At 42.1% G+C, this 24815-nt stretch overlaps 1 protein-coding gene across 1 annotated transcript in view; it reads left to right on the forward strand.

Annotated features, from left to right (window-relative positions):
* The window catches only part of DIAPH3 (diaphanous related formin 3), a gene marked incomplete at its 5' end in the record, with an annotated part of 111965 nt that overhangs the window by 81832 nt on the left and 5318 nt on the right, over positions 1-24815 (forward strand). The window contains 8 exons of the mRNA XM_081326410.1: positions 2629-2743; positions 6397-6486; positions 9663-9757; positions 10289-10390; positions 14227-14466; positions 17183-17312; positions 18903-19029; positions 23881-24043. Of these exons, the coding sequence (XP_081182536.1) occupies positions 2629-2743; positions 6397-6486; positions 9663-9757; positions 10289-10390; positions 14227-14466; positions 17183-17312; positions 18903-19029; positions 23881-24043 (1062 nt within the window). The remainder of the gene's footprint in view (positions 1-2628; positions 2744-6396; positions 6487-9662; positions 9758-10288; positions 10391-14226; positions 14467-17182; positions 17313-18902; positions 19030-23880; positions 24044-24815) is intronic.

Raw genomic sequence — 24815 nt, forward strand, 5'->3', positions numbered from 1 at the left:
GAACAATTAAGCAATGGAACGAAAGTTGCCTGCAGAAGTTGTGGGTACTCCATCACTGGAGGTTTTTAAGAAGAGAATGGAAAACCATTTGTCATAATATGATATAAGGTCTCCTGCCTGAGCAGATGGTTGGACTAGAACAGAGGTCCCCAACCGTTTGGGCACTAGGGACCGGTTCCGTGGAGAGAGATTTTTCCGCAGACCGGAGGAAATGTAGTCTTGTATGCTACCTGCATCCCGCAGATGGAGCTTTGTTTGTGCGGATCGGTTGCTGGCATGCTGCAGCCCGATCCTTGTCCACGGATCCGGGCTTAGGGACCCCTGGACTAGGAGACCTCCAAGGTCCCTTCCAACTCTGTATTCCGTTATTCTGAATAAAATAACTGGATTTTAGCCAGTTATATTGTGTCCCAACCAGTGCTAGAGAAGCTAATATCTGGAGGACTTTTATCCTATTTACTCCCACTATTGCCAGCGGTGTGCTCTTTCGGCTTCCAAAACCGTCTCGTGCAGGATGATTTTTTTTTAAACTGTTTCATTTTATGATATGAGAGATTCTTCTGGTTTACAAAATAGCCCAAGTGACAAAATACTTGAAACGTTGCCTAAGTTCCCGCCTAAAAAGGCAGCAATCTTTCAGCAAGAAAATGTGTCGCAGAATTTTATTTATTTTTAAAAATAAATAAAAATAAATGGTATTGTCTGAAATGGTATAGGGCTTCCTGCCTGGCCAGGGGGTTGGACTAGAAGACCTCCAGGGTCCCTTCCAGCTCTTTTATTCTGCATTCTAAGGAAGCAAAGTATCTCATACGCTGCAGGGTGGAGGTAAATTGCAAGATACTCAGTGAATGAATTTTAGTTTGCAATCTAAGGCCTATCAAGCTGTGACAGTGGAGATGTACATTGGAAGGGGGGTAATGTGCTGCAGGATACTATGCGTCTTTCTACTTTCATGGGTGTTGGGGTGCTATCATGCAGAGGTTGACCATCAGTTTTCTCTCCCTCTTGGTTGTTCCTCAGTTTCTTAAGTTTCAATGCCCGGCCTTAAAACCGCCGTTGTAAATAATTCCCACTTTGTGATGTCTTTGAAAGCAATTTCTGTTCTGTGTTTCGAACTCATCTGACTTTTCAGATCAGTAATAAGCCTTTGTGAATCTATACCAAGAGTTGGAAGGGACCTTGGAAGTGTTCTGGTCCAACCGCCAGCCGAAGCAGGAAACCCTAAACCTGTGGTGGCGAACCAATGGCACGTGTGCCACAGGTGGCACGTAGAGCCCTTTCTGTGGGCACGGGTGCCGTCGCCCCAGTCCTAGGCCTTCTGCTGGGTTTTATAAAACCTTTTCGCTTTAGGCCTCCATCGCAAAAAAAAAAAGTGCAATCAATTTCAACTTCGCACGGGGAAAAAAAGGATCTCGCAAAGTTGGAATTGATTAATTGAACTTTTTAGTCCCACCCAGTCTGCCGTTACCGCCGCAGCCACACGCCCACCCAATTTGGCACACCCACCCAACTGGGCACACCCATCCAACGGGCCACGCCCACCCGACACCCAACGATACATAAGTGGGTTTTGCGTTGCAGTTTGGGCACTCGGTCTCTAAAAGGTTCGCCGTCACTGCCCTACACCATTTCAGACCAACGGTTGCCCAATCTCTTCTTTAAAGGATCTGTTTAAGGAGAAGGATGCTCATGCTACTGTGGTCCACACATCCTCAACAATCTTAATGTTTCTGATGTTTTATTCTGCCCCAGTCCTGTCTTCTAATACAGGGGTCCCCAACCTATGGGCCACGGCCGAGTAGTGGGCTGTGGCTTGCTGGCCACCGGGCCGCGGCACAGGCTGGCCAGTGTGCGGATGTGTGCGCGCACACCCTCTCAGTTGCGCTAGCACCACGGGGTGCAAAAACTAGGCACTGCCGCGCCACGGGGCACAAAAAAAGGCCGCCACCGTGCTGCGGGGCGCAGAAAGAAGGCGCTGCGCTACGCAAGGGCAGGGCTAGTGAGCATCACACGGGCGCTAGCCCCACCCCGTTTGTGGTGCGCGCATGCTCGTGGCCCCATGCACGCATGTAAAATGCTTCCCCCTCCCTTTTCCTCCTGTCTGCCAACCGACAAGAGGTTGGTGACCTCCGTTCTAATCAATAAGGTTCGTTGGTTGAGGAATATCTGATTTCTGTTAACTCCACATTTGGAACTAGGTCAGAAATACTGACCTTGTTTGAATGCTTTTTTAAAAAACAATTGGTAAACAGCCTGGAGTTATCGGAAGTCAGGTGGTAAATATAGAAAGAAACATATTTCTGACTTCTTCTGAGCCACAATCGTTTGAAAGCCCCACTTCCAAAGGCTGTGGAATTAGCACCAAAAGTAAAACGGATTCTTATCGTTATTATTCTTATTTCGATGCGGAATCTGATATTTGAAAGACGCTGAAGGAGTTACAAACACAGATTTTATCCTGTAAACCTACCCACATCCTTCAAAGGAGACCAGCTTTTCCACTCAGGAATCTGCAGGCTACAGATGGCAGGTGGCCTTCCCATTGCCATAAACCACGTGTTTTGCATCCCCAGCAAAGTCTGGCATTAACGATAACAGGAAATTTAAGATGCTATATTCCCTTTGCAGATAAGCCCCCAGGAAATGACTGAAAACTGTTTCTGGGTAAGGGCCAATGATGGGAAATACGAAAGCGCCGATTTGTTATGCAAGCTGGAACTTACCTTTTGTTGTCAGAAAAATGGTAAGTTAATTATTTTATTTTTTTTCTGATTTAAAGCCTCCTTTTAGAAAATGAGCCTTATTTTATTTTCAATAAACACCTGCAGCTCCTGTCACCGCAGCTGATGAATACTTATGTGTGTCATATGATAATTGTTACATTAATAACTGAGGTTACAATCATTTGTAACTGCAGCACACACAGAATAGAACGTAGCCCATGGTATTATTTCACTTTTCCATTTAAGCTCTCCTTGTATAATGCAGTTAAGAAAAGCATGCACTCAACTGCCAAAATATCTCCACTGAGTTGTTAAAATTACTGTTTACTCTGCTACAGACTGTGGGAAGTGTGACTAAAAGCTGAGAAAATATACCATGTATTTTGGTTATGAGCAATCATTTGTTAGGCGGCCGATTGTTTTGGGCTAGTTCTTTTCAAGGTACGCTAAGCCCTTTTGAAAAATAATTCTCACCATGTAATATACCTAGAAGGAGTAAGGACCAAAGGAAGTTATTTTAAGGTACATTTGAGCTGAAAATATTCTAAGAACAGCAGCACAGAAAATGCAAAAAGGGAATCCTATCTACTACTTTGTCTTTGAAAATGAAGGTCAGTGGTCGAGACTACTCAATGTGTTTACTTCCTGTGAAAGCAGAAAGTGCCCACTGAAATATTAAAGGTAAAGGTAAAGGTTCCCCCGCACATGCGTGCTAGTCGTTTCCGACTCTAGGGGCCGGTGCTCATCTCCGTTTCAAAGCCGAAGAGCCAGCGCTTGTCCGAGGACATCTCCGTGGTCATGTGGCCGGCATGACTAGACACCAAAGGCACACGGAACGCTGTTACCTTCCCACCGGAGCGGTCCCTATTTTTCTACTTGCATTTTTATGTGCTTTCGAACTGCTAGGTTGGCAGAAGCTGGGACGAGTAACAGGCGCTCACTCTGTTACGCGGCACTCGGGATTCGACCCGCCAAACTGCCGACCTTCTGATCGACAAGCTCAGCGTCCTAACCCACTGAGCCACCGCGTCCACTGAAATATTAACTGGGTGCAAATAAATGGAATAGAATAGAATAGAATAGAATAGAATAGAATAGAATAGAATAGAATAGAATAGAATAGAATTGGAATGGAATGGAATGGAATGGAATGGAAGGACATAAAATGGAATGGAAAGAATTAGAATGGAATAAAATAGAATTAGAATGGAATAAGAATAGAACAGGAAATATGGAATGGAATAGAAGAGAATAGAATAGAAAATATGGAATAGAATAGAATAGAATTAGAATAGAATGGAATAGAATAGAATTAATAGAATAGAATAGAATAGAATAGAATAGAATAGAATAGAATAGAATAGAATAGAATAGAATAGAATAGAATAGAATAGAATAGAATAGAATAGAATAGAATAAGCTAAGTGTGATTGGACACATAAGGAATTTGTCCGTGGTGCATAAGCTCTCAGCGTACATACAAGCAACAAGTGATAAATCATGATTGTAATCATCATAAAAATGCATTCATCATAAATCATAAGACATGACACTTAGTGATAGTCATCAAATACTAAATAAGCAATCAACATACTAGGATACTAAATAAAACAATTAATATACATCGTAAGATACAAACAACAAAGTTATAGTCCTAAGGAGATAGGTAATAGGAGAGATGAGAAGAATAATAATACAGCCTTATTAGGTAGTTTGACAGTGTTGTATCAGTCGTCCTCAGTTTATGACTGCACACAAGCCCACAATTACAATCCTAAGCTCATATGATTGTAAAGTAGATCATGTGACTAGACCTGATTTTATGTACTTTTTTTGTGGCAGTCCTTAAGCAAGTGCAGCTTTTATATATATATATATATATATATATATATATATATATATATATATATATATATATATATATATATATATATATATATATATATATATATATATATATATATATATATATATATATATAATATGTGTGTGTGTGTGTGTGTGTGTGTGTGTATGTATGTATATGTATATATATAAGGGACGCGGTGGCTCAGTGGGTTAGGACACTGAGCTTGTCGATCAGAAGGTCGGCAGTTTGGCGGGTCAAATCCCGAGTGCCGAGTGAGCGCCTGTTACTCGTCCCAGCTTCTGCCAACCTAGCAGTTCGAAAGCACGTAAAAATGCAAGTAGAAAAATAGGGACCACTGCGGTGGGAAGGTAACAGCGTTCCTTATATATATATAAGGTAAAGGTAAAGGTTCCCCTGCACACACATGCGTGCTAGTCGTTTCTGACTCTAGGGGCCGGTGCTCATCTCCGTTTCAAAGCCGAAGAGCCAGCGCTTGTCCGAGGACGTCTCCGTGGTCATGTGGCCGGCATGACTAGACGCCAAAGGCGCACGGAACGCTGTTACCTTCCCACCGCAGTGGTCCCTATTTTTCTACTTGCATTTTTACATGCTTTCGAACTGCTAGGTGGGCAGAAGCTGGGATGAGTAACAGGCGCTCACTCTGTTACGCGGCACTCGGGATTTGACCTGCCAAACTGCCGACCTTCTGTTTGACAAGCTCAGCGTCCTAACCCACTGAGCCGCCACACACACACACACACACACACACACACACACACACACACACACACACTATATATATATATATATATATATATATATATATATATATATATCTGTGTGTGGTGTGTGTGTGTAAATAAAACGCAGGGTCAAATCGTTGCTAAGGCTGACTTGTTTTGTTGTAAATGTAGTTTTTTTATTTCCTTTTTTTCTATATTGTCCTTTTGCCCTATATTTTTCATTAACACTATCATTGAACAGTATTAAACTTCACGGAAAAGATGAATAGTGTTATATGTAATACACACACACACACACACCTGTAAGCAGAAGTAAGGGTGACAGTGGAATTCTAAAACAGAGGTCACCAAACTTTGTCGGTTGGTGGACCGGAGGAAAAGGGAGGGGGAAGCATTTTATGCTCATGCGTGCGCCACAAACAGGGTGGAGCTAGAACCCGTGTGATACTTGCTATCCCTGTCCCGTTCTTTCGTGGCGCAGTGTCTGGTTTGTGTGCCCGGCGGCACAGCGGCGTCCGTTTTTGCGCTTTGCAGCACGGCGGTGGCCTGTTTTTGCGCCCTGTGGTGCGGTGGCACCCCATTTCCACGCCCCACGGTGCAGCATATGTTTTTGCGCCCCAAGGCGTAGCAGCGGCAGCCTGTTTTTGCACCCTGTGGCACGGCGTCCTGTTTTTGCGGCTGTGGCGCTAGCACAAGTGAGGGTGTAGCGTGCACACACGCGTGCACTAGCCAGGTTGTCCCATGGCCTGGTGGCCAGCAGCCTACGGCCCAATACTGGGCCGCGACCCACAGGTTGGGGACCCCTGTTCTAAAGATGTACTATAGGTTGTGTCGGATTTTTCATTCATGATTGGCAAACCTGATATTCCCTAAGAGTTGCTCACCATTACCCTGAGTTGATTCAGGATAACCTGTAACACGCTCTCATCAACAGTGGGTAAAACCTGAATACAATGAATTGTACAACTGCAGTCCTCAGGTTGTAACTACACTGAAGCTTAAGCTCTATGCAAGGGCACTAATAGCACCAATATAAACATTTCTGGTATGTTTAACACACCCACAACATTTGTCTTGACAGTGAAAAGAGACGAAGGCTTTGAAGAGAGGAAACCTATTAAACGAATCAAAGAACTGAAAGTCCTGGATCCAAAGATCGCGCAAAACCTTTGTAAGTAAATCGCTGTCATTATTTGGGGGGAGGGGAAAAAAGTGGTTTAATATTACTTTCGGAGTTAAATACGATTCTTCTTTGTAACATGGCTTTGACGGAAACAAGTCCAAGCAATGGGTAAATGGGGAAGGGATGTATCGCTGTGAGCACTGAAAATGAAGGCGCCGAAGTTGGAAAATATCTCCTGGATATTTAGTATGCATTTTTAAGTAAAGCTAATTTGAAGCAGTAGGCGTGAGCTTAAATGGACTCCAGAAGATTGTAGAGGACAGGAAGGCCTGGAGGAACATTGTCCATAGGGTCGTGATGGGTCGGACACGACTTCGCAACTAACAACAACAACAACAAATTTGAGCTTTTGGTTTTAAAGTTGTGAGCGCTCCATTGCTGGAGGTTTTCAAGAAGAGACTGAACAGCCATTTGTCCCGAATGGTCTAGTGCAGGGGTAGGCAACCTCGGCTCTTTTATGACTCATGGACTTCAACTCCCAGAATTCCTGAGTCAGCATGGCTTAGCTTGGAAACCTCCCCCTTTCCCCTCAGCATGGCTGGCTCAGGAATTCTGGGAGTTGAAGTCCACCAGTCATAAAGCGGCCTAGGCCAGGGGTAGGCAACCTTGGCTCTTTAATGACTTGTGGACTTCAATTCCCAGAATTCCTGAGCCGGCTTGGTTCAGCTTGGCAACCTCTCCCTTTCCCCTCAGCATGGCTGGCTCAGGAATTCTGGGAGTTGAAGTCCACCAGTCATAAAGCGGCCTAGGCCAGGGGTAGGCAACCTTGTCTCTTTTATGACTCGTGGACTTCAATTCCCAGAATTCCTGAGCCGGCTTGGTTCAGCTTGGCAACCTCTCCCTTTCCCCTCAGCATGGCTGGCTCAGGAATTTTGGGAGTTGAAGTCCACCAGTCATAAAGCGGCCTAGGCCAGGGGTAGGCAACCTTGTCTCTTTTATGACTCGTGGACTTCAATTCCCAGAATTCCTGAGCCGGCTTGGTTCAGCTTGGCAACCTCTCCCTTTCCCCTCAGCATGGCTGGCTCAGGAATTCTGGGAGTTGAAGTCCACCAGTCATAAAGCGGCCTAGGCCAGGGGTAGGCAACCTTGTCTCTTTTATGACTCGTGGACTTCAATTCCCAGAATTCCTGAGCCGGCTTGGTTCAGCTTGGCAACCTCCCCCTTTCCCCTCAGCATGGCTGGCTCAGGAATTCTGGGAGTTGAAGTCCACCAGTCATAAAGCGGCCTAGGCCAGGGGTAGGCAACCTTGTCTCTTTTATGACTCGTGGACTTCAATTCCCAGAATTCCTGAGCCGGCTTGGTTCAGCTTGGAAACCTCTCCCTTTTCCCTCAGCATGGCTGGCTCAGGAATTCTGGGAGTTGAAGTCCACAAGTCATAAAAGAGCCGAGGTTGCCTACCCCTGCCCTAGGGTTTTCTATCAATAAAGACTTGAAAGCTTGAGCAGGGGGGGTTGGACTAGAAGACCTCTGAGGTTCCTTCCAACTCTTGTTGTTTTGTTAAAATTGGGAGTTTTCTTTTCAGTCTGTACCTTTCGGCCCTCCCACATTTGTTCAGTGCATATTCTTTATTTATTTTTTTCTTTACCTTATCACACCTGTTTTCATCTTCTGCCCTTTCATTCCTCCCCCCCCCCATTCCTCAGTTTGGTTATGATGTTGGATGATAATGTATTACTCATATCTGGAGTCTTTACGTAATTGCATTTATTTACGATCAGAGACTCCTCTCTGGAGCTGGGTGCGGAATAAATCCATAGTAAAAGAGATGAGTAATTACGACGTAAAGCCACTAAAAATGAATAGGCCACTCTTTCTACCCCATTTCAAATAAAGATCACACCCAAGCCTGTTAAGGGCACATTTTATTATATTTCTGGACATGGACAATGGCTTTTAGTTTCCTTCCCCAATTATCTTAATGAGGTTTGCTTTGATATCACTGGTATATTGTAACTTAGTTGCTATGAATAATCTGTCACTCCTACTATTACTGTTGATGTCCTATTCCCTCCCTCCCTTCCTTCCTTCTTTTTCCCTCCCTCCCTTCCTTCCTTCTTCCTCCTTCTCTCCTTCCTTCCCTCCCTCCCTCCCTCCCCCCTTCCTTCTTTTTCCCTCCCTCCCTCCCTTCTTCCTCCTCCTTCTCTCCTTCCTTCCTTCCCTCCCTCCCTCCCTTCCTTTTTCCCTCCCTCCCTCCCTTCTTCCCTCCCTTCCTTCTTCCCTTCTTCCTCCTTCTCTCCTTCCTTCCTTCCCTCCCTCCCTCCCTTCCTTTTTCCCTCCCTCCCTTCCTTCTTCCTCCTCCTTCTTCCTTCCTTCCTTCCCTCCCTCCCTTCTTTTTTCCCTCCCCCCCCTCCCTCCCTCCCTCCCTCCTTTCCTTCCTTCCTTCCTTCCTTCCTTCCTTCCTTCCTTCCTTCCTTCCTTCCTTCCTTCCTTCCTTCCTTCCTTCCTTCCTTCCTTCCTTCCTTCCTTCCTGTTTGGAAGCCACAGCCTGCTTTCATCTTAAGTCACCTGCATATTTCTTTATTCATCCTGTTTTTCCATACCTTTCTTGTCTCCCAAAGCAGATGTGAGACTTGGTTCTCACACAGGAAAACACAGCAATCAAGTTTATTTATTTATTTATTTGATTTATATACCGCCCTTCTCCCGAAGGACTCAGGGCGGTGTACAGGGCAATAAAAATAAGAATACAGGATACAAGATTTAAAATTAAATGATTGTGCCCAATGTAGTAAGTTAGTTAAAAACAATGTTAAAACCCCAAACCCATCAGACCAGGCCGGCTTGTTCGAATAGATAAGTTTTTAGATCACGCCAGAAGGAGCGAAGGTCGGGGGCCATCCGGAGTTCAGCCGGTAAGCGGTTCCAAAGGACTGGTGCGCCCACCGAGAACGCTCTCCCCCTGGGGGTCACCAGTCGACATTCTCTGACCGGTGGTACCCTGAGGAGGCCCTCTCTGTGGGAGCGCACTGGACGGAGGGAAGTTGACGCCGGCAGTAGGTGCTCCCGTAGGTAATCCGGACCCATGCCAAGTTGGCCTCCTCCACCTACAAAAAAAGTTGCCTCTTGAAAACACTTTAATGCTTGAAGTGTTTAAAAGTGCTTAATTTGCCGTTCTCAAATAAAAACATACTGAAATGCTTTTATGTGTGTGTCTGTGTGTTTAGCTATTTTCTTAGGGTCATTTCGAGTACCTTATGAAGAAATAAAAATAATGATTCTGGAGATAGATGAAACCCAGCTGTCAGAATCCATGATTCAGGTGCAGTAATTTGATTAACAGTTTCATAAACAAGTATTCCTAATAATTAGATCGTCATAAAATCTACCACATTTGTAGTGAAGTCATGGACAAAGTTACATGCACAATCATCCATAATTTTGTGTTTATATGTCAATACAATTTGGTATTATCACCAAAGATGGCAGATTATACCTTCTGTATTTGTTATACTTGCCATTTTTATTAAGATAATAGACCTTTTAATGTTTGATAACTGTTTCATTTATACTATGTGTGTCAGCAGATTTCTCTAAGATACGGCAGTTGGACAGTTTAAAATGGAATAAATAGCCTACTGCGTTTGACATTTATCTCTTAGGATTTTTAAGGGGTCCTTAATTTTTCAATAGTAAATACTTTTTCCTTACTGTCTATTTTTGGCTTTGTTACCTTACAAGACTAAAAAGAAGTTGATCTCTCTTCTTTTTTGTGCAAGTAATCATGCAATATAAAGGGGATTAAAAAACAAACTATGAACATTTTAATTTTGTATCTTTCCATGGAATGCAGAATTTAATAAAACACCTTCCTGACCAAAAACAACTCAACGAATTATCCAAGTTGAAGAATGAATATAAGAATTTGTCTGACCCGGAGCAGTTCGCTATCGTGGTAAATAGATTGATTCATTTCAAAATATGGTTTTAAGATTCTATATTCTTTTTTTAAAAAAAACACACACAAAAAAAACCCCACAATCCTTTTCTGTGAGTTTTGTGCGGTATTCTGTTTGCTTCTTTTGGGTAGCTGGTAGTCAGGGACGAGTTAATCCTCTGTTGCATTAAGTTTCTGATATGACTTTTTAACCAACTTCTTCAAGTAATTTCCTGACAGGAGGAATTTTAACGTCTTGCTCTTGTCACCGAGACCGGGAGTGAGACTGTTCTGACATTTTTGAATTTCTGCCTCTGTTCTTTCTGCTGCTATTGGTAACCTGCTTGCTTTTCCATTTCTAATTATAAACGTGAGACCAAAAAAAAAAAAAGTATGAGGCAGCCTCGCCATGTTTTTATTTATTTATTTATTTATTTATTTATTTATTTATTTATTTATTTATTTATTTTATTACATTTATATACCGCCCTTTCCCGAGGGACTCAGGGCGGTTTACAGGGTAATTAAAAACCAAAAATACAAAAGTTAAAAACCAAATTTAAAAAAGATTAAATTTATCCCTGTTTAAATAAAACCCCAATTAAAATAAATTAGTCCTCAGCCTGGGCCAGAGAGCTCGAAGAGCCAGGTCTTCAGGCCCCGGCGGAACGAACGGAGGTCGGGGGCAGTCCTCAGCTCCACTGGCAGCTGGTTCCAAAGGGCAGGCGCCCCCACAGAGAAGGCCCTATCCCTGGGTGTTACCCGCCGGCAATCTCTTACCGGTGGCACCCTGAGCAGACCCTCCCTGTGGGAGCGCACCAGACGAAGGGAACTTGATGCCGGCAGCAGGTGTTCCCTCAGATATCCCGGACCCAAGCCATGTAGGGCTTTATAGGTCATCACCAGCACCTTGAATCTCACCCGGAGGGCAACTGGAAGCCAATGCAGCTCGCGGAGTAGAGGTGTTACGTGGGAGTATCGGGAGACCCCCATCACAACTCGCGCGGCCGCATTCTGCACCAGTTGAAGGTCTTCTATAACACACTCTGGCCTGCCTGGGGGTAAACGTCTAATAATTATATTAATCCTGTGTGCTGTCCAAAGCCCTTGAAAAGAGGCTTCATTGCACTTGTGTCAGAAAGCAATGAAGTGCTTCCGGGTTGAAAGGATTAGCTGGTGACCTCACCATTTCCCTGGGGGATGTCCAATTGCCAGCTCCTGTCATGTCCCCGGAAGGAGCTGGAGTGAAGGACGGGGACTCAACCCTGCCCCACGGTAGCTCTTGGGTCTCAAACGTGGGCTTGCTAACCTCCTGCCCAGCATTCCAACCACTTGAGCCCCCGTGCTCCTAAGTGGCTTCGTGACACACAGAGTGTGAGCAGGGTGTGTCTTTGGCCAAGTCGGTGCAAATGAACTGAAAGTGAAACAATTCTGCACAACCACCTCTTGGCTGCTGTTCTCCTTGCTGCTTGCAAAGCACACCAGTGCTGTAGCGGTTATGACGCCCTGATAAACATTTGGTAAACAAGCATCTCTTAGGTTGACATATCGATCATTTTATTTTGCTCTCTTTGTCCCAAGATAAAGTGCAGTCCAATAAAAGTCAATCTCAAAAGAGTACAAAATGTTTCCGTGACGTGGAAAAAGCCTACAACGGCCATGCTAGATGATTGTAACATAAAACTAACTTGCTACCAGATATCTAGGAGAGGTTTAATATCTGATTAATATATGCATGCACATAAAATGTATTTACTATAAAATTCCCGTGAGAGTAAAATCTATAATCTATAAAAGTAACCCTGTAAACCTCATAAGTTTGAAATAATGGCTAATAAGCTTTCTGACATGGGCCATAGATCGTTGGTAATCATCATACAACTAATGTATTGTTCCACCACTGAGTTGGCTTTCTCAGCCGCTCCGTTTGTGTTTGGATGAAAAGCTGACAATAGTCCTGGTGTGAATCCGATCAGCTTAAGGAAGTCCCTCCAAAGTTTTGCAGTAAATTGGACTCCCCTATCCGAAATAATCCATTTTGGTGCTCTGTGAAGATGGTATATATAATCTAGGGCGTTGTTTTTTTTTCATAGCTGCAAAAGTTGCACAGCTCTTCACATAACTTTTAACATCCTTTTTTTCATACCTGGCCACCAAAATTGCCTTCTGACCAGATGTAAAGTCTTTAGAAACCCAAAGTAGCCAGCCTGTTTGATATTGTGGCTGCGCTGAGGTGCTTGAACTCTAAGCGTTCCTGGCAAGTACAGTTTTGATCCCTTCCAGGCAAGCCCATGGTTTTATTTTCCCAAAGCCAGGAATCGGTTTTTAATCCCTCCTTAAGTTTTTTTGGTTTTTTTTTGTCAACGGGCTATCCGGTTCAGACGGTTTCGCCTGCAGCTGGCCTCCAGGGGTTATCTGAGAGATTGACTGTGGTAGTGGAATGATGGAGTTCCACAATCTCCTTACGGCGACTTTTGTACTGGGGTATTCTGGACAGGGCGCCAGCCAAGAAATTCTTTCCCCCTGGGAAATATTTGAAAGCAAAATTGAAACGGTTAAAATACTGCGCTCAACGAACTTGTTTGGGAGATGACTTAGAGGGGTTTTCAACGCCTCTAAATTTTGAGGATCAGTCCATCCTTCCAAAAGCACCTTGCCCGCCTCGAGGAAATAACACCAAAGTCAGCAGGGCCCACAGGGATGGACTAGATGACCTACAAGGTCCCTTCCAACTCTGTTATTGTTCTGTTCCAGCCTACAACCGGCCCTGTTTGTGTGTCAGGGACAAACCCTTTTTCCTTTTTACAGTCAATAGGCCGGAAAAACCCAACCCAAATTTATTTACAATTCAAACAAAAAAGCAACAGAATATTTCCTTCAATAAATGAATCAAAATATCAAACAAGAGTCAACAAACGAGTTAAACAAGTATCAAGAACAGACCAGGATTCCCTTAGAATGTCTCCAAACGGTTGCCTTCAGCAAGCAGCCCTTTTATTATCAGTCCCAAGGCGTGGCTTCTCACTGCCTTCTCCTCTCACTGAGTTGCCTCATTGATTTTCTCTGCTCTGCTCTGCTGGATTGCCTTCTGCTTCTAGCGTCTCTGAACAGATTCAGCTGTGACTCTTTTGAGACCGACACCTCGTACTCACACAGCTGAGCCTCATGAGGAACATGACTGGAGGGGCCAGGCTGAGAGTCCTGCAGTGCATCAGAGCCTCCCTCTGACACCAAAGGCTTTCCAAACCCCTCCTCCTCCTCCTCAGATTCATCGGACTCAGCTGCTGTAAGCACAGGCTGATCCTGAATCACAGCAGTTATTCTATCATGGAGATTCTCCATCATCCAGGTCATAGTTACCCCAAAGATGCTTTTTCAGAAGGCAACTGCACTCTCTCGTTTTACTTTGAAGATGTTTCGTTTCTCCAAGAAGCTTCTTCAGCTCAGACTGGATGGTGGGGGAATGGAAGGATTTATATTTCTTGCAGACAGCTGGTCATTTGCATTGCTTTTAGAGAGTCATTAAGGCTACCTGGAGGTTTATCTGTCCTCGGGGTCACCCGAGTGTTGCAAATGGGTGTGGAGCCTTCTTGGAACTGCAGAAAGGACAGTGTTGTGGACTGGAGATAGATGATGTCGTATCCCTCGCCTTCTGTTGAGAGGGCTGTTCAGTTTTGACCTCGATGGCCTCTGACCCTGTTATTCTGTATTCTGTAGTTAAAGAGAGATCGTCATAACATTCACATGACCGTTCTTGATTGATCCGGTCTTTGGATCTGTCGGGAATCATGGTACGTATCACGATTGTACCAAATTGTTAAGTGTGACACAGGTATTCTTCTCTTTTCAACCAGATGAGCAGCGTAACGCGACTGAGACCACGGTTGGGTGCTATTCTTTTTAAACTTCAGTTTGAGGAGCAAGTGAATAACACCAAGCCTGAAATCATGGCTGTCAGCGCAGCCTGTGAAGAGATAAAGAAGAGCAGAAGCTTCAGTCAGCTTCTCGAACTAGTCCTGTTAATGGGAAACTACATGAATGCTGGATCCCGAAATGCCCAGACTTTTGGATTTAACCTCTGCTCCTTATGTAAAGTGAGTATTTCAACAGCCTGTATGAGTGGAATCTGGTGCTTTAGTCAAGCCCTCAACGTATTTCTGCTGCTGATTATCTTTCCCCCCCCTTGCCAATGGAATAATTAAAAGGTAAAGGTTCTCCCGCACATGCGTGCTAGTCGTTTCCAACTCTAGGGGCCAGTGCTCATCTCCGTTTCAAAGCCGAAGAGCCAGCGCTTGTCCGAGGACATCTCCGTGGTCATGTGGCCAGCATGACTAGACGCCAAAGGCTCACGGAATGTTGTTACCTTCCCACCGTAGTGGTCCCTATTTTTCTACTTGCATTTTTACGTGCTTTAGAACTGCTAGGTGGGCAGAAGCTGGGACGAGTAACAGGCGCTCACTCTGTTATGCGGCACTCAGGATTCGACCTGCCAAACTGCCGACCTTCTGATCGACAAGCTCAGCGTCCTAACCCACTGAGCCACTGCGTCCCAATGGAATAATTATAAATGTGTAAATTTGCCAAGATTCTTCCCCCCCCATAAAATAGTTGTAAATATCTGTCCTGTCTACCAACTGCAACACAATTTGCACATGAAATCAATTAATTTTTATGTTTCTCATCCAGTGAAGGAGAGAATGAATGCGGTTTTATAAAAACTTCATTTTCTCAATTAGAAAAAAAAGCTGTTCCTATCTAGAGCAAATGCACGGAGTGGGGAAATCTGAGAGCATTTAAGGTTGGGGAAATGAAGTTTTAAAAAGTGGAAATGCTGGTCCATATGATTACTTGTAAGGCAGGACTGTCACAAAAAAAAACCCAACAACCCTGAAAACAATGGTATATATATAAAAATGCAGCGCTTTGTAGAATTTGATACGTCAGAAAAAAACAACATTAGTTGTATGCCGAGTAGATGAGCTATTGCAGAAGTGTGTATGATAAGAACAGGTAGGGTCAAGAACGAATAGCTGCTAAGGGAATGTGGATTAAATGCAAAAGTGAATGTAGAAAAATAGAGGTGGCTTTGATTATGTAGGGAGGTTGAATTAGGATCAAATCACAAGACAACCTATTAAGGAAGAGCAAATGGAAAAAGAGGAAAAGGGAGAATAGTGAGTTGGTAAAATCCTCAAAAGGGAAGCTAAAAGAAGAAAATAATAATAATGGGTGAGCTGGTGTATTGGAAGCCAGAATGGCTTCAGATGATAGAAAACAATGAATTGATGTAAGGTAGGCATTGATCTGATGCCTCAATTTAAATATATTTCACTTTCTCCCTCCATGCATTTAATTTATCTGATGTACTCTTTCTGTGCTTGCACAACGTGTACTGCAAATGACAGTAGCCTGATGGGCACATACAGAATGTGTCTGTGCACAGATATTGTCAGCTGTAGGTCAGTAACAAACCTCAGAACTCAAATCATTCTTAAGGTTACAATTGAGCAAATAGCCACTGCCTGAAGGCTTCAGGTTTCTTAAGCTCTAAGCATTTTGAGGGAAATTTGAAATATACTCGCCTAAACTTTATCTTCATAGATTATGGATTGGTGTTCATGCTGGATACAATAGCATCCACAATGCATATATATATGTGTGCATGTTGCGCTTAAAGAACAGGTCAAAAGGCATGCGCCATCTTGAATCCCTCAATGGATGCCATTAGCTGAATGTGTGTCTTTTTGGGTCAAGTTAAGTGTGGATGGGTATCTTAATATCATCCCCACAGTTGAGTTTTAAAGTTAGATATCACAATTTATCTCTCAATGCACAGCCTCTTTTATTTCCTGGTAGAACTCAAAGACACCCATAGGTTATTAGGCAGTCTCCGTTCTACGACACTTCTACATCCCAAGTCAGAGACAGTCACTTGTCTGAAATGGTATAGGGTCTCCTGCTTGAGCAGGGGGCTGGACTAGAAGACCTCCAAGGTCCCTTCCAGATTGGATTCTATTCTATTCTATTCCTATTTATTCTATTCTATTCTATTCTATTCTATTCTATTCTATTCTATTCTATTCTATTCTATTCTATTCTATTCTATTCTATTCTATTCTATTCTATTCTATTCTATTCTATTCTATTCTTCTGTTCTGTTCTGTTCTGTTCTGTTCTATTCCATTATTCTATTCTATTCTGAGCACCAAAGAATTGAGGCCTTTGAACTATGGTGCTGGAGAAGACTCCTGCGAGTCCCTTGGACTGCAAGGCGATCAAATTGGTCAGTCCTAGAGGAGATCAACCCTGACTGCTCTTTAGAAGGGCCGATCCTGAAGCTGAAACTCAAATCCTTTGGCCACCTAATGAGAAGGAAGGACTCACTGGAGAAGAGCCTAATGCTGAGAAAGGTTGAGGTCAAGAGAAGAAGGGGATGACAGAGAATGAGGTGGCTGGGTGGAGCCACTGAAGTAGTAGGTGTGAGCCTAAATGGACTCCAGAAGATGGTAGAGGACAGGAAGGCCTGGAGGAACGTTGTCCATGGGGTCGCGGTGGGTTGGACACGACTTTGCAACTAACAACAAAATTCTATTCTGTTCTGTTCTATTCTATTTTATTCTATTCTATTCTATTCTATTCTATTCTATTCTATTCTATTCTATTCTATTCTATTCTATTCTATTCTATTCTATTGTTTAACTTGTGAGTCTAATGAAATCTAATGCCAAGTTAGAGAGTAAAAAATGAATGTGTAATAAGATGAAACAGAACTATATTAATTCTTTTACCAATGTATTGCTTGTTGCCTAGTTAAAGGATACCAAATCTGCTGATCAGACGATAACACTGCTTCACTTTCTGGTTGAAATCTGTGAAGAAAAATACCCTAATGTTTTGAGCTTTCTTGAAGACTTGCAGCACTTAGACAAAGCAAGCAGAGGTCTGTATTAAAACTGATATGTATGTTTTGTTTTGTTAAACTCTGATCGAAATGAATAATTTCCAAACGGAGAATTTTAACTTTGCAGCATGCATTAACCTCTGCCTGCAGTTATGAATTTCCATTCACAGTTATTTCTATTTCTTTCAAGATGACTTTCCCTTATCTTAAATTAGCAGAGAATATGGAGGGGGAAAGTGATTATGTTTCAGATCACACCGTCCAGAGCACAAAAGTGTTACCATACAAAAAGCAGCAAACTGGGGAATTAAAATATTTTTCATGGCTTCCATGCATGCCTTTCAAATAAAAGGCTAATAATTACAAAGTTTTAGGAAATTAAATCTGATTTCACCTAGCATCATGTCTTCATGTCTTTAAAAAAAAAGTTGTTCTACTCCTCTTCCTGTGTTGTATCCAAGAAAGTCTTTACAAACACATTGTTTGTATGCTGTTGTCTCCTCTTGAAGATTTTCTATCTTAGCTTTTCATTCAGAAAGAAAGTAGGTGAATGATCATGCCTGTAAGTAGAAGGAATAACGTGTGACAATCAAAGCAGTCAAACAAGCCTAGATGTCCCAAGGTCATTAGTGCCAGGTCTGAAGTACTGTGTGGGCCTCTGTTGTTTGCATGTGACCTGGTGTGAATAACACTGGAGATTAATTCCTTCAAAAAATGGAGATGGCAAAATACATAATAGTGTGTTACATGTTGGAAGAGAATGTTCTGGCATCCATAGCTATGTTAGAAGTTTGCCATATTCATTCTGTTGGGGTTTTTAAATTGACCATTCCTACGCTATTTACAATTGCAGGCATCTCATGGACATTTGGTCTCATGGGTAGATCCCTTTGAAAGAGATATCGGTGCTACAGGATACCTTAGGACTGGGGTCTTCAAACTTGGCCCTGTTATGACTTGTGGTCTTCAAGTCCCAGAATTCCTCAGCCAGCGTGCCTGGCTGAGGAATTCTGGGAGTTGAAGTCCACAAGTCATAAAAGGGCCAAGTTTGAAGACCCCTGCCTTAGGATATAAGCGATATTCTCATAAGGAAAAGTGATGTTCTGATCTGTTAGTGCTCAAAGAATTAGACATTTGGGAACATTGATCAGACACAACAGTTTTATAACAATTTGGGAGAAAATTTACTGGAACTAACAGGTCAACTGTAAGTTCTGACATAGTTCAGTGACTGAAGGATCAGATTATTAGCTACATGAAGTCAGGAGCTCTAGCCAAATGCACGTCATAGGTTATATTTTAATCCCAGAAATAATAATATTTTTGCAGGTTATAGAGAACATTATAGACACAACATCTCTTTAGAAAATAATTCTTCCCTTTAGAATAAATCCCATATAATTCTTATTATCTTTTAATATTTTAAAGCCAACTTTGATTTCCACGAGGCATGCTTAGAATCCTATATTGGCCATGAAAAAGGTTTTCATTTCTTGAAATAGGAAATGCGTGCATTATCTGATTTTGGCTAAAGTAAGTTTTTTTTTGTATGCTATGAAACTGGAGTAGGCTGTGTATCCTATCCTTCAAAAATCATTAATCATTAAAGATGTGTGTTTGTGTGTTTAGTTTCAGTGGAGAGCTTGGAAAAGAGCCTAAAGCAGACGGAAGGACACATCAAACAACTTGAGAGAGATCTGGAGACTTTTCCTCAACCTGAAGACGTCCGCGACAAATTTGTGACCAAAATGTCCATATCCTTTTGTTGTTGCTAAATAACATCTGCACTCTCTTTGCAAAATATATTTTAAATTTATCTGCCTAACTGTTATTCCACATATAGTTCTCATTTTGATTCTTTGAATTACAAAATAAGCTAAAACCTACCACAATTTTTCTGCCCTCTGGTGAGTGTTGTATTAGAATGGAGCTAGAACTTTCCACTGAGGGATACTTGTTCAGTTCGCCCATTCTGAATTCTCCTGAAGCTCAGCTCGGTTAGTAATTTATACGAATAACGATTAATTTCCCTAAGCTTTTGAAGAGTATTTAAAATAATTTATTGCTTGATATAGACTACCCTACTTTATTTCAATAGGGGACGCGGTGGCTCAGTGGCTTAGGACGCTGAGCTTGTCGATCAGAAGGTCGGCAGTTTGGCGGGTCGAATCCCGAGTGCCGCGTAACAGAGTGAGCGGCTGTTACTCGTCCCAGCTTCTGCCAACCTAGCTTCGAAAGCACGTAAAAATGCAAGTAGAAAAATAGAGACCACTACGGTGGGAAGGTAACAGCGTTCCGTGCGCCTTTGGCGTCTAGTCATGCCGGCCACATGACCACGGAGACGTCCTTGGACAAACGCTGGTTCTTCGGCTTTGAAATGGAGATGAGCATCAGCCCCTAGAGTTGGAAACGTCTAGCATGTATGTGCGGGGGAACCTTTACCTTTACCTTATTCCAATAGTTCTTCTGCTAGGTTAATATCGGTTGTTTTGTTTTTTGTTTGTTTTTTGGTTCTTACTTGTAAAGGAAGTCCTTTGTGCCCTCTGTGTGGAAGGAAAAAAAAATCTGAATTGACGCAGGTAAAGCAGATAAAGTGTCACGTTTTTGTTGGTCCACATGTGGGTTAGTGAATCTGTGGAAGGCTACCCAATATCCCTTGTCTGGCTACTAAGTGCCAGTTTTTCAGTCATGTTTAGTAAGTAGCAAAATAATGATGCTAACGATCTAAAGATCTTCAAAACCTTTAATATGACCATCACGTTACTATTGACCTGTGACCAGTAAAACTGAGATTGCGTTTACAAAAGGGATGTAGTGTAGACGCTCCTTCTGGCCTCTATAGGCTTTGTTTATTGCAATTGTTTAATGCAATTGTATAAAAAGAAATTACCCTTTCTTTCCGTCCGCCCTCCCTCCCTTCGAAACCATGCACAATTTTCCAATTATATTGATTGTGTTTAGAAATTTATGGCATCAGCATGTGTTTCCCTGGTCACAGTTTTAAAGCAATTTTGCCTAAAAGCGCTACACTGAACATCTTTTTTTTTCTTTTTCCAGCAGTCAACAAGGCTTAATGATTCTTCCATTTCTAATTTGCAGAGGTTATGAGTTTAAAGTGCAAATTAGTCTCTAACTCAATGGGATAGAATGATAAATATTCTTTGTTTCCTTTTAAATAGTTTTGTACGATGGGCAATTCCCACATTGGAAAACTGGTAATATTGCAAGCTGTTGATAGTACTTTGTTCCAAGATGAAATATTATGAAATATTTCTTAACGCGAGATGCTAGTGTAACACAGACAACAGAGCCCTGCGTACACTGTAAGCTTATAAAACAAAACATTGTTGGAAATTTCACAAAAATACATAGGCACTTTAAGCTAAATCTACACGCGACGCTTAAAACAGATGGTTTGATCTTTAAACACTGTTAAAATGTAATAGCCTCCTGTTAACATTCCCTGTAGACAGAGACTAATTGGGGAACAGTGGAATTATATTTGTTCCGGGTAATGACTACGTGCTTGCTAATTAAAAAAAAATGTGTAGAGGAAAAATGGGGTATTTGATGCAAATGTTAGATGATCCTATATAGCATAGGTCACCTACCTTTATCGGTTGGCAGACCGGAGGAAAAGCGAGGGGGAAGCATTTTACATGGATGCGCGTGTGTACTCAAGGGGTTGCAAGTACGCGTGCGCCACATACGGGGCGGAGCTCACACCCGCGTGACCCTCGCTAACTGCTCCGTTCTTGCATGGCGCAGCACATTTTTTTTGTGCCCGGTGGTGCGGAAGCTGCCGTTTTTGCGCCTTGCAGCATGGCGGCGGCCCATTTTTGCGACCCATGGCAATGGTGTTAGCGCAAGTGCACGTATCATTTACAAAATAATTTACAGCCAAAAAAAAAAGGTAGTACTTTAATGCTCCTCATTATCTTTTCTTTGGTTTGCATGTCTTGTTTCGTATTTTGAAGGGCCTTTTAAATATAGCAAATCCATTTTTAATTGAATATTGATTTTATGACCAGAATGGTACATTGTCTGTTATATTTCACTTCCTTTTTCCTAGGATTTATTGCACATTCTTAACCACTCTTTCCTAGAAACATAAACCATATTTATAAACACATGAATATGTTCACACGAATTCTCCTCCCTTCTGCCTAATAACAAGAGGAAAGGGGAAAAAAGAGTGGAAGAAATGAAATCTCTCTTCTACAGAAAAATGGGGAGAGGAGAGAAGCTATGTTTAACTAACTAGACCCTGATTACTTACTAGCAAGGATTAATCTTCAGGCTTATCTCCAAAGTTAACTGCAAATGTTTTGACACCCACTTCCTCCATTTGAAGCTGATGCTGGCTGCATGTAAAGGGGAGAGATTGGTGCAATACAGTGTAAAAAAATTGCTAGCAAGACTTTCTGTAATAAGTGATCTCAGAAATGAAGATTCATATTTAGTGAAATTTGAGAAACGTTGCATCATTAACAGCTAGACCTTTCCTTGGTTTCTTAGCATGATATTTAATCTAGAATTTGTAAATTGTTGGGAGTCTGGGGCTGAAATGTAAAAATAAAGCCAAAACAACCTTAAACCATTTTAATTTTATTTTAAATTTTTATTTATTTATTTATTTTTAATTTGTTTTATTTTTAATGCCGTTTTGTAGAGACAAGAAAGCCTACAGTGCTGCAGTAGAACAAAAAAAAAGTGTTCTATGCAGTAATAAACTTAGTAAATTCTATACCAGGGGTGTCAAACTCAATTTCATTGAGGGCCGCATCAGCATTGTGGTTGCCCTCAGGGGGCCGGGTGAGTATGGCCAGGGTGGGCGTGGCCTACTGGGTGGGCGTGGCTAGAGTGCGTATGGCCTACTGGGTGGGCATGGCCAGCTCTACATCGTTTGCATCAAGGGTGCCTATGGGGGCCTGGGCAGGAGTGGGGACAGATCTGAGGGTCTCTGGCAGAAGGAGGGTCTCAGGGCCAAGGCAGTGGGGGCTGTTCCCTCACTGTTTCCAGGATGGCTTCGCGGGCCACATGAAACCACTTCGCGGGCCAGATCCGGCCCCCGGGCCTTGTGTTTGACATGTCTGTTCTATACCATGATTTGGCAGCGTAAACTCTGTGGAAATGTTGCACAGGAAAAAAAGTCTTAAGCGCTTGCAATGAGTAAATAGATATGTGAGTGGGGACTTTATAATGAATTGATTTACATCCTTAGATTCCCCCCCCCCTAATTGTTTATAAAAACCATTCCCAGAATTTTAAGCCTTGATGAAATATTGACTGGCTTTGGCAAACACTGGCAGCTGTTGGCATGAAAATACATATGCTTTACCCATGTATCTGGGCTAGTTTATGTGGAATAAATGATTCATACTGCATCAAAATCCTATTCTTTCCTTTCTAGCAAGCACTCCCTACACAAAGCCATTCTGTATGATTTCCTGTTTGCTGATAAGGCTTTTTATCAGACTCGCAATGTTGCAACCTTTATCAGATCTAGCATCCAGGCAGGGGATCCCTAGTAAGATTTAAGATGCGTGATGGATTGTTGTACAGTCAATGTTCATTTGCGATTATCTATTTTGACGCTCCTTAAAAAAAAATCTTTACTGGTTAAAGCTTGTAATAAAAAATGATGTACATAAACAAAACCTGCCCGCTGCACTAGATAATATGTTTGTATGGATTATAAGTAGAAATATAACCAGAAGCATTGTAGTAAAGAATTTTAGAGATAGATAGATAGATAGATAGATAGATAGATAGATAGATAGATAGATAGATAGATAGATAGATAGATAGAAAGATAGATGGATGGATGGATGGATGGATGGATGGATGGATGGATGGATGGATAGATAGATAGATAGATAGATAGATAGATAGATAGATAGATAGATAGATAGATAGATAGATAGATAGATAGATAGATAGATAGATAGATAGATAGATAAATAGATAGATAGATAGATAGATAACCTTTATTGTCATTTTTTTTTACTGTGGGCACATTGGCATACATTAAAAAATAAAAGTTAGTTGCTTGCTCTCAAAGTGTACACTTACATGCACACAGTTAAACACGCTAGATGCAACATATGTATAAACCTACACCCTTACATATAAATAACATAAATATTAATCACTGCTCATCTTGAATACATAGCAGAAAGTTATTTTGATAACTTTAGTATCAAACAATTTCCCCCCATCATTTTATGCAGGGATAGCCCTTAATAAGTTGCTGGGATGCTTAATTACTGATTGCCTTTGTTTCCCATGAGAAATCCTTTGTAAAATATATTAAACACCAGTCTTATCATGAGAGAATTCTATTGTGGAGAGAGAGAGAGAGAGAGAGAGAGAGAGAGAGAGAGAGAGAGAGAGAGAGAGAGAGAGAGAGAGAGAGAGAGAGAGAGAGAGAGAGAGAGAGAGAGAGAGAGAGAGAGAAGAGGTTATCTGTTACAGCACGCTGTTTCTCCTGCGCTGCCCATTTTAGTACTTTTGGAATAGTCTTAGCAAGGCTTTTGAAAAACTCTGTCTTGGTTTATTTTAATCCCGCTCTACTCTGAATATAACTTTAACAAGCCTAACACAGCTTTCTCGTCCAAGCAAAAGAACAGTTCAAGCAACTTTCTACAATACACAAAAGCATGGAAAACCTGTGCCAGGATGTCATGGAATATTATGCCATTGATTTAAAGAAAATTTCAGTAGAAGAATTCCTTGCCGACTTGAGCAACTTCAAAACGATGTTTACGGTAAAACACTCATAACAAAACGATAGCCGATGTCAAAGTCCTTCTGTCCCATTGTTATCTTTGTTTGGTTTTATTTCCCATCTTTGCCCCCAAATAGTATTTAATCCTAATCATTTGGGTTGTTGTTGTTGTTGTTAGTTGCAAAGTCATGTCCAACCCATCGCAGCCCCATGGACAATGTTCCTCCAGGCCTTCCTGTCCTCTACCATCTTCTGGAGTCCTTTTAGGCTCACGCCTACTGCTTCAGTGACTCCACCCAGCCACCTCGTTCTCTGTCGTCCCCTTCTTCTCTTGCCCTCCACCTTTCCCAGCATTACGCTCTTCTCCAGTGAGTCCAGTGAATCATGTGGGTACTTAGTGAGTAATCCTATTCATCTAGTAAATCTAATTCCGTTGTATTAAGATTCCCTTTTGTCCTCGTCTCTGTGTTTTGTCTTGTTTTTAACATGCTATTTGATTAGACTTCTCCACCCCAAGCCGTACTCAACTCTTGAAGGTTATGCAGACGTAGCTTTTGTAGCTTTCCTGATAGCAACATAATACTGGTTTCTCACTGTTGTCTTCTGGAACTTACGGGAATTGGGATTAGCTGCTAGAAGACAATGTGCCTGACCAGTTACTTCAGCGTATTGCTCAATTGTTAAGCAGCAAACATGAGAGAGAACCAAAGCTAAATTTGAGGTTTTGCTCATCTCATCGTCATTCTAAGTGAGTACAAAAAATAGGCCAGGAGAACAAATCATGTAAGACAGAGGTCCGCAACCTTTTGGAC

The sequence above is a fragment of the Vipera berus genome, assembly GCF_964194415.1.
Source record: "Vipera berus genome assembly, chromosome: 4".
In the NCBI taxonomy this organism is placed as follows: Eukaryota; Metazoa; Chordata; class Lepidosauria; order Squamata; family Viperidae; genus Vipera; species Vipera berus.